Here is a 19,550-nt window from a genome sequence, read left to right on the forward strand (position 1 = left end):
GTATGCCACCTTAATGTCAACATATTATGACTCACTCTCAGAACACCTAAAACTTCACCAGGCAGAGAAAGATATTGGGGAAAATACTCAAAGGGAAATGCAGAAGGAGCCAAATTCCACTCCTACCAAGACGCCTGGTTAGTGTGGCCTCCTGGCTGCCTCCCCAAGACCACCCTTGTGGGAACTCTAGAGGGAAACTACGAGATAAGGAGAAAGCTGCGAGAGGAAAGGATGATTTGAACTTGGGGTTGTGTGTGGTCATCGTGTGACTGACGGCAGAGGCTGTGGGCTTGGCTGTGGGAGGAGAAAATGGGAAATGAACAGAATTGTGTCTGCTTCTCCCCCAAGTCCAGTGCTTTGGGGCAATGGATGCCTGCCCCAGGCCCACCCTTGACAGCTAGTACAGGTGCCCTCAGGGTAAATGGGCTGTGCAGAAACTCTGTGCCGGCGAGGAGCTGAGGGCAATAGGAAGACCACCTCCACAGCCCCCCTCCACCCCTCCCAACCCCCAGCCTTCAGAGCTATGGATTGCATAGCCTGGCCGAGGACTCCTGCCTTCTAGAAAGCTCCATGGGCCAAGCTGGCTCCGGCACGTAGCACCTGAGTTCTACCCCAGGGTGGAGTCCTGAACAGGGAGCATGAGCTACAAAGACAGCTTCCAGAGAAGGCAGGGGGTGCCCGGGTACCTGTAGCCTGGAAAGGGAGCTGTAACACCGCCCCCTGGTGGGTGACGTGGACAATTGCAGCCCCCTAGGCCCACAGAGAGAGACGCAGTCAGTGCTTCAGTACAGCTACTTTTATTGGGGACTCTCCGGGTTGGGATGGCAGGAACCACAGGCTCAGTTGGCAGCCAGGGTCTGCTGAATCCAGGATACGAACTCGGTGACACGGGTGTACACACCAGGCGTGGAGGTGGAGCAGACGGAACTGCCCCAGGACACGATGCCCACCAGGGTCCAGGCTCCATTCTTCTGGGCGACCAGAGGGCCACCAGAGTCGCCCTGAGGAGGAGAAAGGACTTGTGTCCAAGTCTGAAAGGGGGTGCCAGCGCCCTAGTGTGCCCTGACCTGGCCGAGTCCAGGGCGGGGCTGAGAAATGAGGAGTGTGGGCTCAGGCCATACACAGCCACTTAGATCGGGTACAGTGGCAGCCCCAGCTCTGCCACCTACAGCTGGAGGGCCTGGGGCAGGTGGCTTACCCTCTCAGCCTCACCATCGTCTGTAAAATGGGCCGAAAACAGCCAGCCCCCGGGGGGTGGTGGGGGTTAAAGACCCCTGGGAAGCCCCGCCCACGCCCGGCCAGAGCGAGCCCTCCGGGGGCATCTGTTAGTGCTGGTCTTGCCTTTCGCTAGGGCACCGGGCAGGGAGCAAGGTTAACAGGTCGTGGCAGGAAGGAGTGGCCCTCCTGGCCAGACCAGGGTGGGGCACGGTCAGTGAGGGTGGGCACGGTGCCACCCTGCCGTGAGGACATACCATGCAAGAAGAGACGCCGCTGGCGCCAGCGCAGACCATCGAGTTGGCGATGTTGCTGCCCCAGTACTTCTTGCAGTCGGTGTTGGACAGGAGGGGCAGGACCGCCTGCTGCAGCTTGTCGGGGGTCTTGCTGGCTGGAGGGACAGAGCGGGTGGGGTCAGGGCCCCTCTTCCCACCCAGCCCACCCCAGGTGGAAGGGCCCGGGGACGGCTTGGAGTCCTGCCCTGGCCTTTCCAGGTCCTGGTCGTTCACCATCGCGGTGACCATGGAAACCGAGCTCCTCCCCTCCCCTTAGACCTGAGCGGCGCCTGTGGGACTCAGTTCCCTTGCGGGTCCACACCAGGCGGGGGGACTCGGCTTCAAGCACAGTCGTTCAAACAAGCCCTGCCCTGCCAGCCCCGGCGCCGTGTGGTGGGCGGAGGGGCCTCGTCTCCCTTTCCAGGCAAGGGGCTCCGCGTCCTCCTGACGGGAGACCCTGGAGGGGACCCGCCACCCTCGGCGGCCGACGAGGGAGCACCCTCCCCCTGCTGCCCTTTCCTGGCTGCTTCTGTCCAGTTAAAGGAGCAGCCGGGCGAGCCGTGGCCTGGGCAGAAGAATGGAGGACGCTGGAGGAGGACAGGCAGGCAGGCAGAGCGAGCAGCCGGGGACGGTGAGATGCTGGCCGCGCTCTCAGGGCCCGAACCAGCCCTGGACATTTGACTCGCAGCCCAGACTTCATGGCGAGCTGGACCCCCCGCCCCAGGCCTGGAGAGAAGGCCGGGCTGGCCGTAGGACGCTGCGGCACTCGACGCAGGTGGTGAGCGGGACATACGATGGTTATTATACTGATGATATCCATAACATATGATGGAATGTTATTTGTAGGTGTTTCTTCAACTTACGGTTCAAGTGTATCACTACTCCACCTCGTTTTTATTCGTGTTTGCGAAGCTTTTAATTAAGAGGGTTTAAAATAAAGAAATAGATTTATGATTGTATTGGAATTTAGATCCCCCCCCCCAAAAAAAAGAGCCATATGGACCCCACCTGGAGACTCCTGCTGCTCAGGCAGCCCCCACACCAGACACAGCTCGCGGGTGGAAAGCCCACGTGGTGCTCACCGTCGTACTGGGTCTTGCCCCAGCCCGTGGTGACGCTCAGTGTCCCGGCGGGGAAGTTATCATTAGCGCTGGGCAGGCACAAGGGGGACACGGTGTTTGAGAGGCGGGCGGAGGACGCCAGCTTCACCAGGGTGATGTCATTGCGGATGGTGAGCGAGCTGTAACTGGGGTTCTTGACAACCTGGGGGCGGGGCCAGAAGGACGACATGAGGCCCTAGGATGAATCAGCCATCTGCAGGTTTCAAGGAGAAAAACTCCTTTCCTGGCGGCCCGTTCAGGGGAAGCAGACCCACAGGAGGCCAGAAGGAGGATCCTGAGGCCGGCCCCATCCGCATTCGTCTCCTGTCTCTCAAGCAGCCAAACGGTCTTCCTCCTCCTGCTCCCACCCCCAGCCTCTAGGCCGAGCCTCCCAGGCTGGGCTAGCAGGGCCTGGACGTACCTTGGCAATCTTCAGGACCTGGATGTTCTCCTGACTTGAGCCCTGGTCGAACTCCCCAAGGACGACCCGGTGGGAGGTCCTAGAGGAATCACGTGGGGGTTAGGGACTGAGCACTTTCTAGGCTCCCTGCCTCTGCCCCCCACGTAGCTGAAAGCGGAGCCCTGAGCCTGGGGCCCTCACGTGACGCTGCAGTGGGCTGCAGTGACCACCCAGTTCTCATTGATGAGGGAGCCGCCGCAGAAGTGGAAGCCGGAGCTGTACTGGAGGAAGACGTGGAGGTCAGTGCTGGCTGGACGCCAGCAGCCCGGAACCGGGCCAGTACCCCAGGGTGTCCCCCACCATGCACGCAGAATCCCCCCTCACCTGCAGGGACACCTGCCAGGGCCAGGAGCCAGGGACAGCATCTTCCCCATTGACGATCCTGGACAGGCCACTCAGCATGGGCTGGATGGCTGGGACCCCGCAGCCTGGAAGTGGGGGGGAGGGTGAAAAAGGGCTGAGGCCGGGAGCCAGCCTGCAGAAGTTCTGGTTTCTACCTCAGCCCAGGCCAGCACAGGGTCCCCCTGCCACACTCCCTGCTCCTCTAGAAAACTCCTCCTGGTGCCCCCCCAACCTCTAGGCTCAAGGATCCCCCACATGCAGCCTGCTGACCCCAGTCACCTTCCAGGGATGGAGGGATGTGGCTGCTGCCACCCAGGGCCGCCTGCCTGAAGGAGCAGGAAACAAGCAGAGAAACCAGACCACCTGGCTCCAGGCCTGGGCCCACCCCTCCTGGCTGCGGGACCTCAGGCCAGTCACTGAACCCTCAAAGCTCATTCCCCTCAGTAAACTCAGAGAAAACAATGCTGACCTCACAGGTCAGATTCACTGGTACATTGGTTGGGCAAAGGGGGTGGAATTAAAATCGGGTACCCCCAGGTCAACGGGGAATTGGGAACTCTGACACGTTGCTGATGCGGGTGTGAAATGGTACCTTTTCCACAGCTGTGCTCGCTCACGCTGAATTCTCTATCCAGAGAAACTCATTGTACAAAGTTCTAGTTTCTTAATTACTTAATAAAACGAGACTTTGATGACACACCATACAAGGACACGTTGAGGAAACAGAAAACAAACAACTTGAATTGTCCCAGAACAAGGAGAAAAGACAGATGTACTGATATGCCCAGGACGCGTTCGCCTGCTCAGGACCAGACGAATTCTCAGCACTGGCCCCGGGGTTCCGGTTTGGCCCTGGTGGGGGAAGCTTGGCGGGTGCAGCCCCGACGACAGGCCAGGCGCCTGGAGGTCATACGGGCCCTGCTATACACCCAGCACTGCCTCCTGCCCCTGGGGGGCTGGGGGCGGCCACCGACCACTGGCGGGAGATTATCACCAGAACATGTCATCATCATCTTTTTTTTTTTGGCGAAAAAGCTAGAAGATAAACAGTGATGTATTCACACAGCTGAGCACTTTACAGTGACTAACGTGAACTAGCTGGGTCTCCCCATCATCAGGGACAAATCTGCGACATTGCATGGGTGGAAAAAGGCACTTTGTAAAACTGACGTGGAGTAGATACTGTTTAAGTTTCTACAAATTTCATCCATTGTTTATGGATTTATCAATCTGTAGTAAATTTGTAAAACCTCGCACAGAAATGATACGCAGCAAGTTCAGAATAGAGTTCACGTTCCCGGGGGAGGTGGCAGCAGGGGAGTTTAGCTGAATCTATTTTATGTTTTAAAAAGAAATACCTGAAGCAAATGTGCGAAATGGTAACATTCGTTAAATCCGGATGGTCGGTCCATGGATGTCATTGTTTTCTGCATTTTTTACTATTTCCTCTTTTTTTTTTTTTAATAGGAAACAAAATACTTAGCAAGTGGCTGACACAATAAATAAAATCCCCAGGGTGGAGGCCTTGGGGGTTCCCTTGCGACCATATCCTTACTCTGCCCACAGTACCCACCCTCAGCCACTCCTGGGGCCTCAGACCCCAGCGGGGGCAGATCACTCTTTTCCACCCTCCTGTGAGGGCTCAGGAAGCCCCAGAGGGACGCCTCTCCTCCCTGCAGCCTCAGCTTGCCTGTCTGGGTGTGAGGCCCAAAGGAGCAGGGAAGGGGACTCAGATCTCTGTCTTGGGCCCCAGGGCTCGCTCCGGACAGAGCCCCTCTGACCCCTCTGATGGGGCCAGGCGGTAAAGCCACTGGGGGCTAGGGATGTCCTCCCCAACCTCCTCCTAGGCCTGACTACCCCCAGGCCCGACACTCACCAAAGGCAGCCCCCACGAGGGCGAAGCAAGAGAGGAGCCAGAGAAAGGCCATGTTGCTGCAGTCAGGGAGAGGTGGAGCACCTGCTGTGGGGTCCCTTTTTACATCCCCTGGGAACCCCCAAGCCCCGCCCAGACCCCCAGGCCTGCCCAACCAGAGAGCCACCCTCCTGCTATCTGGGAACCTTGGGCCATGAGTCGGGCCAAGCCCCTCTCACAGCCCAGCCTGGCTTTCAGCCTGGGACATCCCAGCCCTGGGAAAAGGGCAGCTGCCCTGGCCCAATGTCACCCACAAGCCTTGGCAACGCCGGGCATCCCCAGGGCACTGCAGGCAAGGCCAGCGCCCAGGAAGGGAGCCCGGGCCCCCTGGAGCCCAGCTGTGTGCCGAATCGGCCAGGACGCAGGTGCAGGGGACCGTGACGCTCCCAGTGCAACAGCGAGGATTCCAGCTCCCAGTTACAGGCAGTGGCACCACGGGGTTCAGAGATTCCCCACTGAGCATCACTGGCAGGCCACCAGTACCACGAACATAGGCTGTAGCCTCTCAGCAAAGAGGGTTTTCAATGCAACAGTCATCAAAAAGTAAAGCATTTGCAGATATTCTGGGTGATCAGAGGGTCCCCTCGAAACCGACCCAGCCAAGCAGCCTCAGAGCATGAGGGGGTGTGGGTGTGAGGGACTCGCCCCCACCGTGGCTGCTAGCTGGTTACAGGTTGGCAAACACGCTGCCAGACCGTCCCAACTGGATTCTCTTTTTCTGTGATAATTCACAATTTAAGGAACTGGTCATTGCATGAAGTTTTAGTTTCTTACAAAATAGGGCTTTGATTCCACCCCATAAAGTAGCACATTGAGGAAACAGAAAATAAATGATTTTAGTTATAGAACAATGGGAAAAGGACAGATGTACAGAATACGCTGGGGATGCATTTGCGGTAAGTAGAGGCCAAACGACTTCTCAGCATCCTGTGCACAGGTTCCTTCTCCCCGCTGGGCCAGGCCCCGGTCTAGACAGCAGGGCACCCGCAGGGACAGAGCACACGGCACCCCTGCCCTCAGGGGGCCAAGAGGCTGGTGAGAGAGACAGACACAAAATAAGAATATAATGCGAGAAGTCCAATAAGCAGGGGGCGGAAATGGAGAACCTGCTGCTCCAGCTGTCCGCGTGGGCCTCATTGACGAGACGGCTTGAAAAGAAGGACACGGTGGGCCAACTGAGTCTTCTTCTAAGGCCTCGGGGGCTCTGTGGTCAACAGGGTGGTGGTCACTTTGGGAGAAGCTGGTCAGAGTGAGCAGGGGACAGTGTCACTGTTCTTGTCAAAGTAACGCTGTGGATTGGAACTTGATTCAAGTTTTATTTGTTTTTGATTTGTGAATTTAGTTTTGTTTGAGAGTTGTGTGTTTTCAGCGGGGGGCATATTCAAAATGTTTCTCCACCCCGGGAGCAGGAGCCCTGACCAGTGGGAACAGTGGCCTGGGCAGGGACAGGCTCCCAGAGGCCCTGAACCCCGTCTGCGGGGAAGAGCTGGGGCGGCCAAATTTCAGGGGACACAGAGGGTGTGGCCAGCCACTGTTTACTGGTTCCGAAGCTTTTTGACATTTTAACAGGCTGAGTGTCAGCCCGGGCTCTGTGCTCTGGAATCCATACTTGAGTTCCAGGCCAGGGTGATTTATTGAAATATTAACATTTGCTGGTTTTGCTTTTTTTCCTTCCCCCATTCCAAGCAGGTAGCCAAGCCATCTGTATTTTCCTTGCCTCAGGGATTTTTCCAGAGCAGAAAACAGAAGCAGCCTGAAGTCACTGGCTCTTCAGGTCTGTTGTGAAAGGAAACTTCTGGTGACTTGAGTAGAGGAGGAATGTGGCCTTGGAAGGTGACACAAAAGGGGAGGGCTAGCTGCCTGATCTACAGAGATGAGCACCCCTGAGGCTCCCAGCAAGAGCGCCATTTGTGCGTATCTGCTGGTGTGTTTTCACTTTGATCGATTCCTTTTGGCTCCAACCCATCCCCTGTTCAAACCAGACCCTGAGGGGAGCACTCCCTGGGAGCAGGATGATCATTTTGTTACAAAGCATGATGGCCTTTGCCTCTTGCCTATAGCCATCTCCCTCTTCCTGTCCACACAGAGGGTTCCCGGGGAGGGTCACCCCACCCCAGCTCTCAGGGGGGAGAACTCTGATTAATGTAAGCCAGTCAAGGCCAAGAGGGGCCGGAGAACCCCAGCCCCACCCTTCCTGCACCTTGGCAGTCTTGTAGGGATGTGGCATTTCGGCCGCCATCTGGAGGCCCCGAGAAGAAAGACAGAGATCCTGACCCAGAATTAGAACCATCGTGAGCTGCGGAGCAAAGCCTGCAGTTGCCTCCCGTCTCTGCTCGTGTGCACTCATGTGAGAAGGCAAACCCCTACTGTTTAGCCACTGCCAGCCATGTGGTTTTTTTTTACAAAAAGCATCTTAGGTAAAACAAAATAACCTTAAGAATGGTGCTAGATGGCTTCCATTTTCCCCTCCAGGTCCATCCTCTGCCCCTCTGTACTCTGCTGGCCTCCAGCAGACGGACCCTTAGGGGTGAGACTGCACGACAGCTTCCCGGGCCCTTGGCTTCCTGTTGGTGTCAGCGAAGGGGAGGCCCCAGAAGGAGCAGGGCCCAGAGAGGGGAGGAGAGAGGAGTCAGGTATCTGTTCTCCGGGTTCCTTCCCTGAGAGGCTGCTGTGGATTGGCTGCCTCCCTTGACAGAGGCCGCAGTTCCCTTCAGGTGGCCCTCCCTTTCTGAGTTCCATAACTGCTCCGCCTCGTCCCTTCAGCTCTAGGTGTGTCCCCATTGTTGCCAGGACCCTAGCACCTCACTATCCTTTGTTGGTTTCTCTAAGCCCTGCCCACACCTGTGTAAAAATTCCCTTTATTAAAACTCTCCTCAAATAACCCGATTTGAGTGTGCCATCTGTTTTCAGGCAGGACCCTGAGTGATGTAGTAATTTGATGCCCCAGGACCACAGAACATGGGATTCTGGGCCTGAGTTGCTCACCCACTGGAGGAGTCCATGAATAGCCTGTTTGCCAGGGAAGATGAGACCCTGGTGGTCCATGGCATGCTGCAGCATCACAGTGGCTCAGATTAACACAGAGGTGGCAAAGGCTGAAGTGCAGGTGGAAACAGGCCCCGGGGGGGTCGCGTGGCACTAAGTTCCCACAGCATCGGTGGCACTCACGCATGCTGGGGAGTCATACAAATGGCCAATGAGCACGGGAAGAGACATCAAAACCGCCAGTCCTTAGGGAATGCAAATCAAAACCACAGTGAGGTGTTGCTTCACACTGATTAGGATGGCTAATATAAACAAAAAACAGAAAAGAACAAGAACTGGAGAGGATGTGGAGAAATTGGAACACTTGTGCACTGTTGGTGAGAATGTAAAACGGTGCGGCCACCATGGAAAACACTATGGCCGTTCCTCAAAAAACTAAAAATAGATTTACCCTGTGATGCAGCAATTCTCCTTCTGGGTATACACCCAAAAGAATTGAAACCAGAGTTTCAAAGAGATGTTTGTGCACCCATGTTCACAGCAACATTACTAACAGTAGATAAAACATGGAGGCAACCCAAGTGTCCATCGACAGACAAATGGATAAACAAAATGTGGTATATATACACAATGGAATACTATTCAGCTTTAAAAATGAAGAAACTTCTGCCATATGCTAGAACATGGATGAACCTGGAGGACAGTAAGCTAAATGAGATAAGCTAGTCACAAATAGACCAATACTATTGAGCCCACTTATATGAGGCACCTGGAGTATCAGATTCATGGAGATGGACAGTAGAATGGTGGGCGCCTGGGACTGAGGGCAATGGACGGTTTAATGGATATAGAGTTTCCGTTTTGCAAGATGAAAAGTTCTGCAGATGGATGGTGGTGATGTTTGCACAACAAAATGAATGTACTTAATGCCACTGAACTGTACGATTAAAAATAGTTACGGTAAATTTTACGTTATATGTATTTCACTACAATTTTGAAAATTGAAAAAAAAAAGCCACAATGAGATACCACCTCGTAACTACCATGATGGCTATAATTTTTTAAATGAGAAATAAGTTTTGGCAAAGATGTAGAGAAACTGGAATCCTTGTACCTTGCTGGTGGGAATGGAAAATGGAGCAGCTGCTGTGGAAAATAGTTTGGCAATACTTCAAAAAGCTAAACATAGAATTATCATGTGACCCAGAAATTCCACTGTTAGGTGTATAATTCCCCAAAATGAAAGCAGGGACTCAAACAGATACCTGTACGCAAATGTTCATTGCAGCACTATGCCAACAGCCAAAAGGTTGAAAAACCCAAATGTCCTTTGGTGGATGGATGGATAAACACAATGTGGTGTATCCACACAATGGAATATTATTCAGCCATTAAAAGGAATGAAGAACTGATGCATCCTACAATATGCAGAAACCTTGAAAACATCAGGCGAAGTGAAAGAAGCCAGTCACAAAGGACTGGATACTGGACAATTCCATTTACATAAAACATCCATAATGAGCAAATTCATAGAGACGAAAACTTGGATTAGAGTTACCAGGAGCTGCGGCGAGAGAGGAATGTGGAGTTACTGTTCAGAGGGTACAGAGTTTCTGTTTGGGGTGACGAAAAAGTTTTGGAAATAGGTGGTGGTAATGGTTGCACAACATTGTGACTGTAATTAATGCCACTGAACTGTACACTTAAAAATGGTTAAAATGGCAACTTTTATGTTATATGTGTTTTACCACATTAAAAAACGTTAATGTAACATACCAAATATACCTACGCTTTAAATGGGTGAATTGTACAGCATGTGAATTCTATCTCAATAAAGCTGTTAAAAACCCCTGTGGTGTCAGCAGCCTTCTTCTGATGGTCCTAGAGGCAAACGCAGGGGAGAGGAGCCGCTGAAGGGTGTGAATGCTCCCCCTCGAACGTGGGTTGACCATCGAAAGCCCTGAGCTTCAGAGGGGACCCTCATCTCCTGTGGTCACAGGACGGATGTGGCTGAGGACAAACCCAGAACCTTCAGGCTCTGGGATTTTAAGGGTTGAGGAGTATAGAACCTGTTAAATACCCATCGCTACCAGGTAAGGAACGGGTGGGGGAGGTGCGGATCCCTGAGACATGAGTTGAGGTCCCTTGAGCAGACTGAGCAAGGCTGCAGAACTTTGAACCCCCAAATCTCCATGAACCCCCGCCTTGCCAACACAGGCATTTCCAACCCCCTGTCTGAGGAAGCGAGGCTCTCTCTGCATAAAAGATTTCAATGACAACCCAGGGCTGTCACCTCACAAGGCCACCTCAGGTCTTCTCAGAACATACCCCGCCAGTCCACATGGCTTCTAGACCCAAGAAGAGAGTAGATCCTGCAGTAGATTGAAAAAATGGTCCTGATTCTCTACATCTCCCTATACCCACCCCTTTTGCCCTGAAACTTTATATGGAAGGTAAGAGACTGAATATACAACGGACAACGGCCGGACCATATAGAAAAACAGGACTCGGACCCCCCATCTTCAGCCACTAGCCAAGGAAACCCAACAATAACAACTGGCCCCAAAAGGCCAGGACTTGACCAATAACTGACACCTTCCCTAATCTTTGCCCCCGCTGCCAACTCAGGACTAATGAGCAAAAGCCAAGTCTGCACCCCTAACCAATCCCATAGGACGCCCCCCTTCCTGTTAGCCCAACTCCAGCTTCCCTGTGCCAACAGCTTCGGGGCGCCCGTTTTCCACTACAAAGCTCTCCCTCCTGCTTTTGAGTCTCCTCCAAATGCAAGCGACGGTGGCTGACTCCCTCGCTGTAGCAAGCTCTGAACGAACAGCCTCTGCCTGTTCTCATTTGGGTCGTGGTCTTCACTGATTTCCACGAAGACCAACTGCTGGTGGTGGCCTCCCCCATGCATTTGCCCTCAGGGGTCCAGGTAACCTCGCCTACATTTCCAGCCTGTCGCTGCGTCTCCCCACTGGTGTCAGCCCTGACTATGGGGCATTGCCCTCCTCGTGGGTTCTGAGCTTGGTGTAGAGTCTGGGCCTGGCTGCTGAGCCCCAAGTCTGGTTTCCCAGTTCACTGTCCTGACAACACTGGGAGCCTCTGAAGAAACTCATTCTCCCCTTAAGTCCACCAGAGTTGACTGTTTTGCTGGCAACTGAGAGTCCTGACTTCTAAAACAAGCCAGAGATTTTGACTTGTGGGACCCTGGGCTGTTCTGTTGCAAATCCTAAATCCTGAAGGATTCAAGACAACAGATTTGTGCTATTGAAAAAACAAGGGAAGAATCAGGTTTTCCAGTCCCAGAAGAAATAAAGATTCACTGGTGTGGCAGCCAGTGCAGATAACCTATCAATACCTATCCTGCCACTCTTCCAGATTCTGTTTGTGGGGTGGAGAAGGCCTCAGCTAAAATGCTTCCTTTCCTGACTCCCTTGGAGCTAGAGGTGGCCTTGAGACATCGTTCTGTCTAATGAGATGTGAGCAGACATCATTGGATGGGGCTTTCCAGAAGAATTTTTTAAATGGGACAGACTCAGTTGGTATTGCTTTTTGCCCTTTCTTCTCCCCCTTCTTTTCCTGCCTGAATCAGATGTGATGTTTGGAAGTTCGGCAGCCATTTTGGAGCCATGAGGAAGATGCCACAGGCTTTGAACTACCACATCAGCTTTGGACTGTTTGCCTTTAGAACTCTTGTTAAACGAGAAAAATAAATGTCTAATTTGCTGAACGTATAGTTTTTCAGGTCTCTGTTTTTCACAGCTGAACACAACCTCAACACACACCTGGGAATTTGAAATACTTGAGAACTTTTCTCCAAAAAATATTAACTTAAGATTCCCTGAGCTAGAGGAGAAAGGAGAGTTTTTGTTGTGCATCTCTGACAACAGGCTTGAGATCCTGCCCATAGCCATCTCCTGTCCACTGCTCGACCAGGGTTGGGGGAAAATAATAGGAAACAAGGGGGTTTGAAGGAGGGCCTTTGCCTTATCACCTCTGAGCAACCTTCAGGGTGGCTCCATTCCTACCTTGCTGGGGAGTCTGAGAGCAGAGAGGGCCACCTGTGAAGACTAGGAGGCTGGACCTTCCAGAGTCCCCCTGAGCCTAACATAGCAGAGGGAGCAGCCAGATGGTTCCCCGGTGCCTGCAAGGGTGCAGAAATGGCTAAGAAAGAGGCCTAGTCCTGGGGAGGCCCGGGGATGGAGAAGAAAAACGGCCAGCTGCAGCAATGGGGTGCAGGCACCTCAGCAAGCAGCAGTGCGGACACCTGAGGAGGCCCAAGGACCAGCCCCCCCTCCCCATGTCTGGACACATTGCCAGCCGAGGATGACGGGGGGACCCTCCACGGGCTGAGGTTTGGTTTCAGACTCCTGGCAGAATAAAGGATCAAAGTAGAAAGCACGTTCTCTAATAGAAAAATTAAGAAACCTATATTTCTTGCATGCCCGTGTTTAGGGTTGAGAATCACCTCATCATAAAGGAGCAAAAACGGGGTGGGGTGGGCGAGGGGCACCCGCCCAAATGTCCCAGCGGGAGGATGGGGAGGGAAATCATGATGTAGTGATGACGGACGGGAAACACCACTCAGCAGTACAAAGGAACCCGCCGCTGACACACCAAGAACACAGGTGAAGCTCAGAACCTTGAGCGAAAGAATCCAGACACGAAGACCATATCTATGGTTCCATTTATATAAATTTCTAGAACAGGTAACTCTAATCTATGGCGAAAGAAATCAGAACAGTGGTTGCTGGTTGCCTCAGAGGAGGCGGAGTTGGAAAGAGGCAGGAGAGAACTTTCCGGGGCGGTGGCATTATTTTACATCTTGGTTGTGACGTTTGTTACGCTGTATATACGTCAAAATCCAACCCTCTGTGCATCTCACCATATGTAAATTATAATTCATATTTCATTTTTAATAAAAAAGAAGGTTGAGATTTGGCCTTCTCAGAGAAGCGGCTTCTTCACCTAAGGAGACTGACGTAGGCGTTCCTGCCTCAGGGAAGATGCCGGGGTCTTGGAGGCCCGGGTCCGGAGGGACGCATGCGCAATGGCCCGCATCCTCCGCACCGCCTCCATGCTGGGCGGAACCTGGAGCCCTGGCACAGTCCCCACCCCAGGCCAATCCCGGAGGCAGCTGGGCAGAGGTTGCATCAGGGGCCTCCTGTCCCCAGCAAAGCTTTTCCCCCAAACCCAGGCTGCTGGCAGAGAGCTGCCCCCGATGCCGCTCCCCGTGCGCACTTGGATCGGGTCACCTCCTGAATAAATTTCGTTGTTACCCCTTTTCCTTGCCCATTAAACACTCTAGACACCACCCACCTGTAACGAGGTAACAAGGGCGGAGCTAAGGTTTTCTGATATGACCGACAACCCTCAAACAAGGCCATCCCTTCTCCTGGGGAGTTTGCGGGAGCAGAAATGGGTGAGCTCCCCGGGAGTCTAGGAGAATGGGCAGGGTTCCAGACCCGAGGGTGGGAGATTAGAAATATTAGCGAAAAAGCGGAGCCCGGGAAAATAGTCTTCACTGTACACTTGGGTGGCTAAACGACTTCTGGGTCCAGAGATCCATCGACTCATCCATGGACTCTGATGGACGCCGGCCGTGCGGCTGGCCAGCCCCAGCCGAGGCAGAAGTGCTGCCCGCGAGGAGGGGCCCCGGCCCAGCGGCGGAGGAGAGCTGGGTGTTCTTACGGACACGAACAGCACCGGCAAAGGCCTCGAGGCAGGAAGCTCAGGGCACGTCGATCTCTGGAGAATGCCCGGCATCTAACTCTCTGCCCTTGGGGGGTCCTTCCTCGGGTTTGGGGGTCGGCGGAGCGCGCTGTCCCATGTCCGGTGAGCCGGAGGGCTGCGGGTCCCGCCCCAGCCAGCTTCTGGCCCCTCCCCGGGGCAGCAGGGGTCGGGGCACCTGCAGCTGCGCCGGCTCCCAGGCCTGGGCAGGCGGTGCGCCAGGGGCGCGCGGCGGGCAGGGCCCCTGCCACCTGTCGGCTCCCAAGGCCACGGCCACGGGTCAGCTCTGGCTGCTGCATCCGCTCCCCCACCTGCCACGTCCTCCCCACTCAGGCCCCTCCAGCCCCGCGGCGGCTGCCACCTGGCACCAGGGGCTGCCACTGCGCCTGCACAGGCGGAAAGGCGCCGCGGCGGCCGGAGGATCACGGCCAGCCGCTCCTGCAGTTTCTTCATCAGAGCCCTCCTCGGTCGGCCCCCCTGGCCTCTCTGCCTGGCCTCCTGCCCGGCCTCCTGCCCTCTGAGCTCTTCCGTCCCCTCTGGCCTCGGGGCCTCTTGTGACATTCAGGCGCGTGCAGCCAGGCCTATGCTCTCGCTGTTCCCTCTGCGTGGACGCCTGCGAGCTGTGCTCGGTGCACGCCGGCAAACTCTTAGGTTGCAATTTAAAGGTCCCCTATTGAGTGAGGCCCTCCTGCCTCGGTATTATTATTAATAATAATAATGATAACTCCCTAGCTGTTAGTAACGTATATTTTACTCTTTTTTTTTTTAACTCTTTTCCCTAGACTTACATCCTTTTCTGTGTAAGCTTGCTAAAGGCAGGAATTCGTGTTTCTTTTCTCTTGTTGGTCTCTTCCAGTAGGGCCTGGTAAGCGTTGGTGGGTAGGATGGATGGGCTTGCACAGACAGTATGGTTTCATGCAGAGCGGACCACACTCTGCGTCCTGTTTTGTGAGCTGCTCTCCCACCTAATACACCGTGGCCCCCCTCCCTGTCCTCCGACAGTCTTCCAGAATGCGCAAAGGCACCAACAGGCAATTCAAGAAGGAGTGGGACAGAGGACTCGCAGCTTGGATTGTGTGTTAGGCCTGGTCCTAGCGTGCTCAGGATGGGTCGTGCGCTTCCATGATGTGAGACCCATACTATAAGCACCTCCATTTTACATACTTAGAAATGGGATCAGAGAGGGTAAGTAACTTGCCCAAGGTCCCACAGCTGTTTTGTGCTGAAGCCTGTCCTGTGAACCACGGCACGGCAATCATCGATGCAATGGAAATTACAAACAGCCGTGAGATGTCATTTTCCCTGTGCATTTTGGGGAGCTTGCCCTGCGCCTGACAGCCTCACACTCAGATTTCTCCCTCCCCAGTTTCCCAGTTGCTGGGAAAGGACCCCACTGCCCAGCCCTGTCGCCCAAGCCAGAAACAGGCCTCTCTCCCCTTCGCTTTCCCGCCTGGTCCAGCCTCCACTGGCTCTTCCCAGGGCGATAGCAGGGGCTCTTTCGCTGGCCCTTGGGCCCAGTCTCCGGCGCCCTGGGATGCCACATGCTCAACTCCAGGAGCCCGTGGCGCCTGGGTGAAGGGGCCTGGCTGCCTGTGAACAGGCAGCAGGCGGCTTGCCCCTCTGAGCCACGCTGCACACAGCCCACGTGGGCGCCACAGATGCCGAACCGCGCCTTCCCTGAGCCTTCTTAGCCATCCCCGTGAGCAGGGGACGCATCCTCAGCCCCCTGGCCATCCTCGCCCTCACTTGCTCCTCGGTCCCCACACCTCCTCGCTACTTGACCACACGACCGGGGTTTCGAACAACTAATGGACCAACTGATTTACTCGTCTGAGGTCCTCCAAACTGTGAGAGACTAGCCTGGGGCTCAAACCCTGCCCAGGCCTGGCTGCTGCCCAGAGGACCCCTCCCGAGGCAGGGCCAGCAGGAGGAAGCCCAAGTGTCCTGATCCCTTCCCCTTGGCCTTGACTTGGGGTTGAGGGCTGCCTTGGTCAGCCCCACATTTGTCCCTGGCCCTGGCTCCAAGCCCAGCCACGGGCTGCAGCTGCTGCCGTCCCAGGCCCAGATGCCAGCCCTGCTTGGGCACATCCTGCCCACTTGGGCACATGCCCAGGAAAGGGATTATCACTTCAAGGTCTCCAGATAACAGCCTGGTGCGTGGGGATATAACAGGGAGCCCCCAGGCAGGCACCCAGCACCTCCCCAACCATGGCACCGCCACCTTCTGCTGGCTCCTCTCCTGCTGTGCCCTCCTGGGCACAGCTGTTGGTGGGTGCTGGGGCAGGCGGAGACCAGGAAGGCTGTCTCCCCTCCCCTCCAACCCCGAGGCCAGCAAGGGGCAGCAGGGTCCCTGTTCCCAATTCCGCCATGTGCAGTGCTGTGAGCCTGAGTCAGTCTCTCTCCTGCTCTGAGCCCCGCCAGCCCCATGTCTACAATGGGGACACTGGGAGGGTTGGGCCAGAGCAGCCAGTGTGAGGCCCTTGGGGAGGAGGTGGACCTTCCTGGGGCTGCTCCCAAGGTCTCGCACCCTGTGCAGGGGACAGGGAGGACAAGTCCAGAGGGATGGAAAGTTCTCTGAACAGTCGGTGGCTCCCAAACAGACTCCGATGCTGAGCAGGTGGGAAGGCGTGGCTGGGCCCCACCAGCCCTCTTGGGCCCTTTAAGCTCGTGCTCACCGAGCACTGACCTGTGCTCCTGTGCCAGGAGCAGAGCAAGTTCCCGCAGTGCCCGCTAACACAACTTGCATCCTTAGACCGATGAGGTTAGCAACTGTATGAGCCCCATTTCGCTGATGGGAAAACTGAGACTCAGAGCAGTTAAACGGGGCAGTGAAGGGGCTGAGTTCAAGCCCACATAGCCCAGCCTCCCAGCCCGTGCTTTGGCCCTGCCACCTCCTCACACTCAACCTATTGGGCTCGTCTGGGCTGAAGCCCATGTCAGACTGAGCAGTCTCTGGGGGATTCCTGGGGTGGTGGCACCCAGGTGGGGGGCTCAGAGTCGAATTCGGCCTCCACCCCTCACCTTGTACTGCCACTCCCAGGCTGCCAGGTCCCCATGACCCACCCCCTGCTGACTGGCCTGTCCAGGATCATCAATGGGGAAGACGCTGTCCCTGCCTCCTGGCCCTGGCAGGTGTCCCTGCGGTTGAGGGGGGATTCTATGTGCGGGGGGGCACACACTGGGCTACTGGCCCGGCTGGAGGCTGCTGGTGTCCAGCCAGCGCTGACCTCCCCGTCTGCCTCCAGGACAGCACCGGCTTCCACTTCTGCTGGGGCTCCCTCATCAGCGAGAACTGGGTGGTCACCGCTGCCCACTGCAGCATCACATGAAGGCCCAGGGTCCCCAGGAAACCCCTTGGGGTGCGGGGAACACCCTCAGCACTGAGGACTAATCCTTAAACTCCTTCGTTCCTCAATTTCCTTATTTGGAAATGTGTAGAATACTCAAGACCTGCCCGTCTCCCGGGGGCTGCTGGGAGGAAACACAAACAGCCTGTAGGCACAGTGGTTTCGGTGGGCAGTGGTCGATATTTTGAGCTCCCATCTCTGCGATCAACACCACACATGCACATGCACACATGTACACACGCCTGCACACGAGTGCACTCACACTCATGCGCACACGTAGCACCTTGCACCCCCAGCCTGGCCCCACCACCTCACAGCAGGAACCCCTTCCTTTCTCTAGTTCTCTCCAGAACCTCCGACATGATCGTGGCCAGGGAGTTTGACCAGGGCTCAGACGCCGAGGACCCCCAGGTGCTGAAGATTGCCCAGGTATGGTGGCCCCCGGAGTCCAGGTGTGACCCCAGGGAGGGGAGGCCCTCAGGAATGGGTGGCCCAGGCTAATGGGGCTGGACCAAGAGCCCTGAAAACCCCCAGGCTGGGGGAGTGGGAAGGGGCACCCCAGCTCCTCCCAATCACCCCAAAACCCCATCGCAATGGGGCAAAGCAAAAGGCAGAGTGTGCGAGGCTCCCCGCAGGGGAGGGTCTGCACCCCGGCCTGGGCCTGGGGCTCGGGCTCCTGGGGCCACGGAAGGAGGTACGGGATCAAGCAGGCCTTTGTCCAGGGAGCAGCGTGGAGGCAGCGAGGGGAAGCCAGGCGCCCTGGTTCTGCCTCGATTCAGCCTATTCCGAGACCCCAGCTGCGGCTGTCTGGCCCCGCCCCACAGGTTTTCAAGAACCCCAAGTTCAACAGGTTCACCCTCAACATTGCCATCACCCTGCTGAAGCTGGCTGCGTCCGCCATGTGCCTGCCCACCGAGGCCGACAACTTCCCTGCTGGGATGCTGCCACCATAGGCTGGGGCAAGACCAGCCGCCCCGGTGAGTGACCGCCGGCCGAGTGGGAGGGTGGTGGAGGCCGCAGGGCAGGGCACGGCTGCTGGTGCTGATCACTCACCCTGCCCTTTCAGGTACCCCACCCTTGACAGGCTGCAGCGGGCGGCCCTGTCCCTCCTGTCCAACCAACGCAGAGTGCAGGAAGTTCTGGGGCAGCACCGTCATCGACCTCATGGTCTGTGCCGGGGCGAGGGGCGCCTCCTCCTTCATAGTATGGCCTCCTGGGCTCCCTGGCACCCCTTCCCGCCCAGCCTGGCGGGGGGGGGGGGGGGTGCGTTCAGGCAAAAGCCCAGGCCAGGGGCTTGGGCAGAGGGAGGAAATGGAAGTAGCAGCAGGCCTCTTCCTGGGGCCACTCTCTCCCTGGGTACTTCCTTCTGAGTAGTTGGGAAGACAGGGCTCCTGGTGGATCACTCATGACCTCAGCAGAGGGGTGCCAGAGCCAGGGGCTCTGGTACTTCAGCCGCTATGTTGCAAAATTCCATTGATATCTGCGTCTGAGCAAATGGTACTTCCTGGAGTTGAGCAGTGCACAGCGTGGGCAGTGGAACATGGCGGTCCAAAAGGTCTCCAGATTGAGTCAGGCAGCTCTTCCTCCCTCATAGTGGCCCCATGGCCAGCACCGCCCACACTTTTTTTTCTTATCAATGAAACTAGCTTTACTGAGCCTCCATTATAGGACCCATCCTAGGGGGTGGCCCAGACTTCCAAGGGAACGAACCAGAGAAGCAGCTGCTGAAGTTTCCTTCATAATCCCTCCAATATGCATGTGCTGAGTGTCTACTGGCTGTCAGGCCCTGGACTGCGCTCTGGGAACAATGTCCAGGGACCCCTGAACCAGGCCCCCTGGGCTGCCAGATCCAAGCCCCCTTCTCCCTCTCCCGCAGTGTGACTCTGGAGGTCCCCTGTTCTGCCAGAAGGATGGAGTCTCGACTCTGGTGGGCATCGTGTCCTGGAGCAGCAGCACCTGCTCCACCTCCAGCCCCAGCGTGTACACCCGCATCACCAAGCTCATGCCTGGGTGCGGCAGGTCCTGGAGGCCATCGGAGCCCCAGGCCCACCCTCGCCTCCTGGCTGACCCTGCTCCCACAAAGCCTCCATAAACCAGTGGAAGACATGTTGACAGTGTCAGTCTCCTGTGTTGGGGCCTCTGAGGCCTCACTCTGCTCCCAAACTTGGGCCTTCACTGGGCCAG

At 56.0% G+C, this 19,550-nt stretch overlaps 2 protein-coding genes across 6 annotated transcripts; one reads left to right on the forward strand and one right to left on the reverse strand.

The window, feature by feature from the left end:
* Nucleotides 1-774: 774 nt before the first annotated feature.
* LOC100146723 (chymotrypsinogen B) lies at nucleotides 775-5,400 on the reverse strand. 2 transcript variants are annotated; one of them, XM_023637339.2, is made up of 7 exons: nucleotides 5,269-5,400; nucleotides 3,375-3,478; nucleotides 3,192-3,271; nucleotides 3,012-3,090; nucleotides 2,573-2,753; nucleotides 1,473-1,606; nucleotides 782-1,001 (listed from the first exon to the last, which is right to left on the reverse strand). In XM_023637339.2, the coding sequence occupies exons 1-7, from the start codon at nucleotides 5,318-5,320 to the stop codon at nucleotides 840-842; spliced, it is 792 nt and encodes a 263-aa protein (XP_023493107.1). In that variant the 5' UTR covers nucleotides 5,321-5,400; the 3' UTR covers nucleotides 782-839. The 2 variants fall into 2 exon arrangements, with proteins under 2 accessions (XP_070119224.1, XP_023493107.1); XM_070263123.1 differs by lacking the exon at nucleotides 1,473-1,606 and having other exon boundaries at nucleotides 775-1,001.
* Nucleotides 5,401-13,603: 8,203 nt separating this feature from the next.
* Nucleotides 13,604-19,472, forward strand: LOC100068875 (chymotrypsinogen B-like). Of its 4 annotated transcripts, none has more exons than XR_011437396.1 (5): nucleotides 13,604-13,711; nucleotides 17,707-17,795; nucleotides 18,191-18,343; nucleotides 18,433-18,533; nucleotides 19,243-19,472. XR_011437396.1 is itself a non-coding variant. In XM_070263125.1 (5 exons), exons 1-5 carry the CDS (start codon nucleotides 13,708-13,710, stop codon nucleotides 19,456-19,458), a joined length of 537 nt encoding a protein of 178 aa, XP_070119226.1. In that variant the 5' UTR covers nucleotides 13,604-13,707; the 3' UTR covers nucleotides 19,459-19,472. The 4 variants fall into 4 exon arrangements, 1 of the variants encoding a protein (XP_070119226.1); XM_070263125.1 differs by having other exon boundaries at nucleotides 18,217-18,343; XR_011437397.1 differs by lacking the exons at nucleotides 13,604-13,711; nucleotides 18,433-18,533; nucleotides 19,243-19,472 and adding an exon at nucleotides 16,498-16,636 and having other exon boundaries at nucleotides 18,191-18,327.
* Nucleotides 19,473-19,550: the final 78 nt, after the last annotated feature.

The sequence above is a fragment of the Equus caballus genome, chromosome 3 (assembly GCF_041296265.1).
Source record: "Equus caballus isolate H_3958 breed thoroughbred chromosome 3, TB-T2T, whole genome shotgun sequence".
Taxonomy (NCBI): Eukaryota; Metazoa; Chordata; class Mammalia; order Perissodactyla; family Equidae; genus Equus; species Equus caballus.

What these genes read in the sequence shown, in the direction of transcription:
- LOC100146723 (XM_023637339.2), bottom strand. Translation starts at nt 5,320, where the DNA reads ATGGCCTTTCTCTGGCTCCTCTCTTGCTTCGCCCTCGTGGGGGCTGCC. An exon ending in GCAGCCCACTGCAGCGTCAC is followed by an intron (nt 3,091 to 3,191) that starts GTGAGGGCCCCA and finishes TGATTCCTCTAG; the next exon opens with GACCTCCCACCGGGTCGTCC. An exon ending in GGGCAAGACCCAGTACGACG is followed by an intron (nt 1,607 to 2,572) that starts GTGAGCACCACG and finishes CTGTCCCTCCAG; the next exon opens with CCAGCAAGACCCCCGACAAG.
- LOC100068875 (XM_070263125.1), top strand. An exon ending in GGGCAAGACCAGCCGCCCCG is followed by an intron (nt 18,344 to 18,432) that starts GTGAGTGACCGC and finishes CTGCCCTTTCAG; the next exon opens with GTACCCCACCCTTGACAGGC. An exon ending in GCACCGTCATCGACCTCATG is followed by an intron (nt 18,534 to 19,242) that starts GTCTGTGCCGGG and finishes CCTCTCCCGCAG; the next exon opens with TGTGACTCTGGAGGTCCCCT.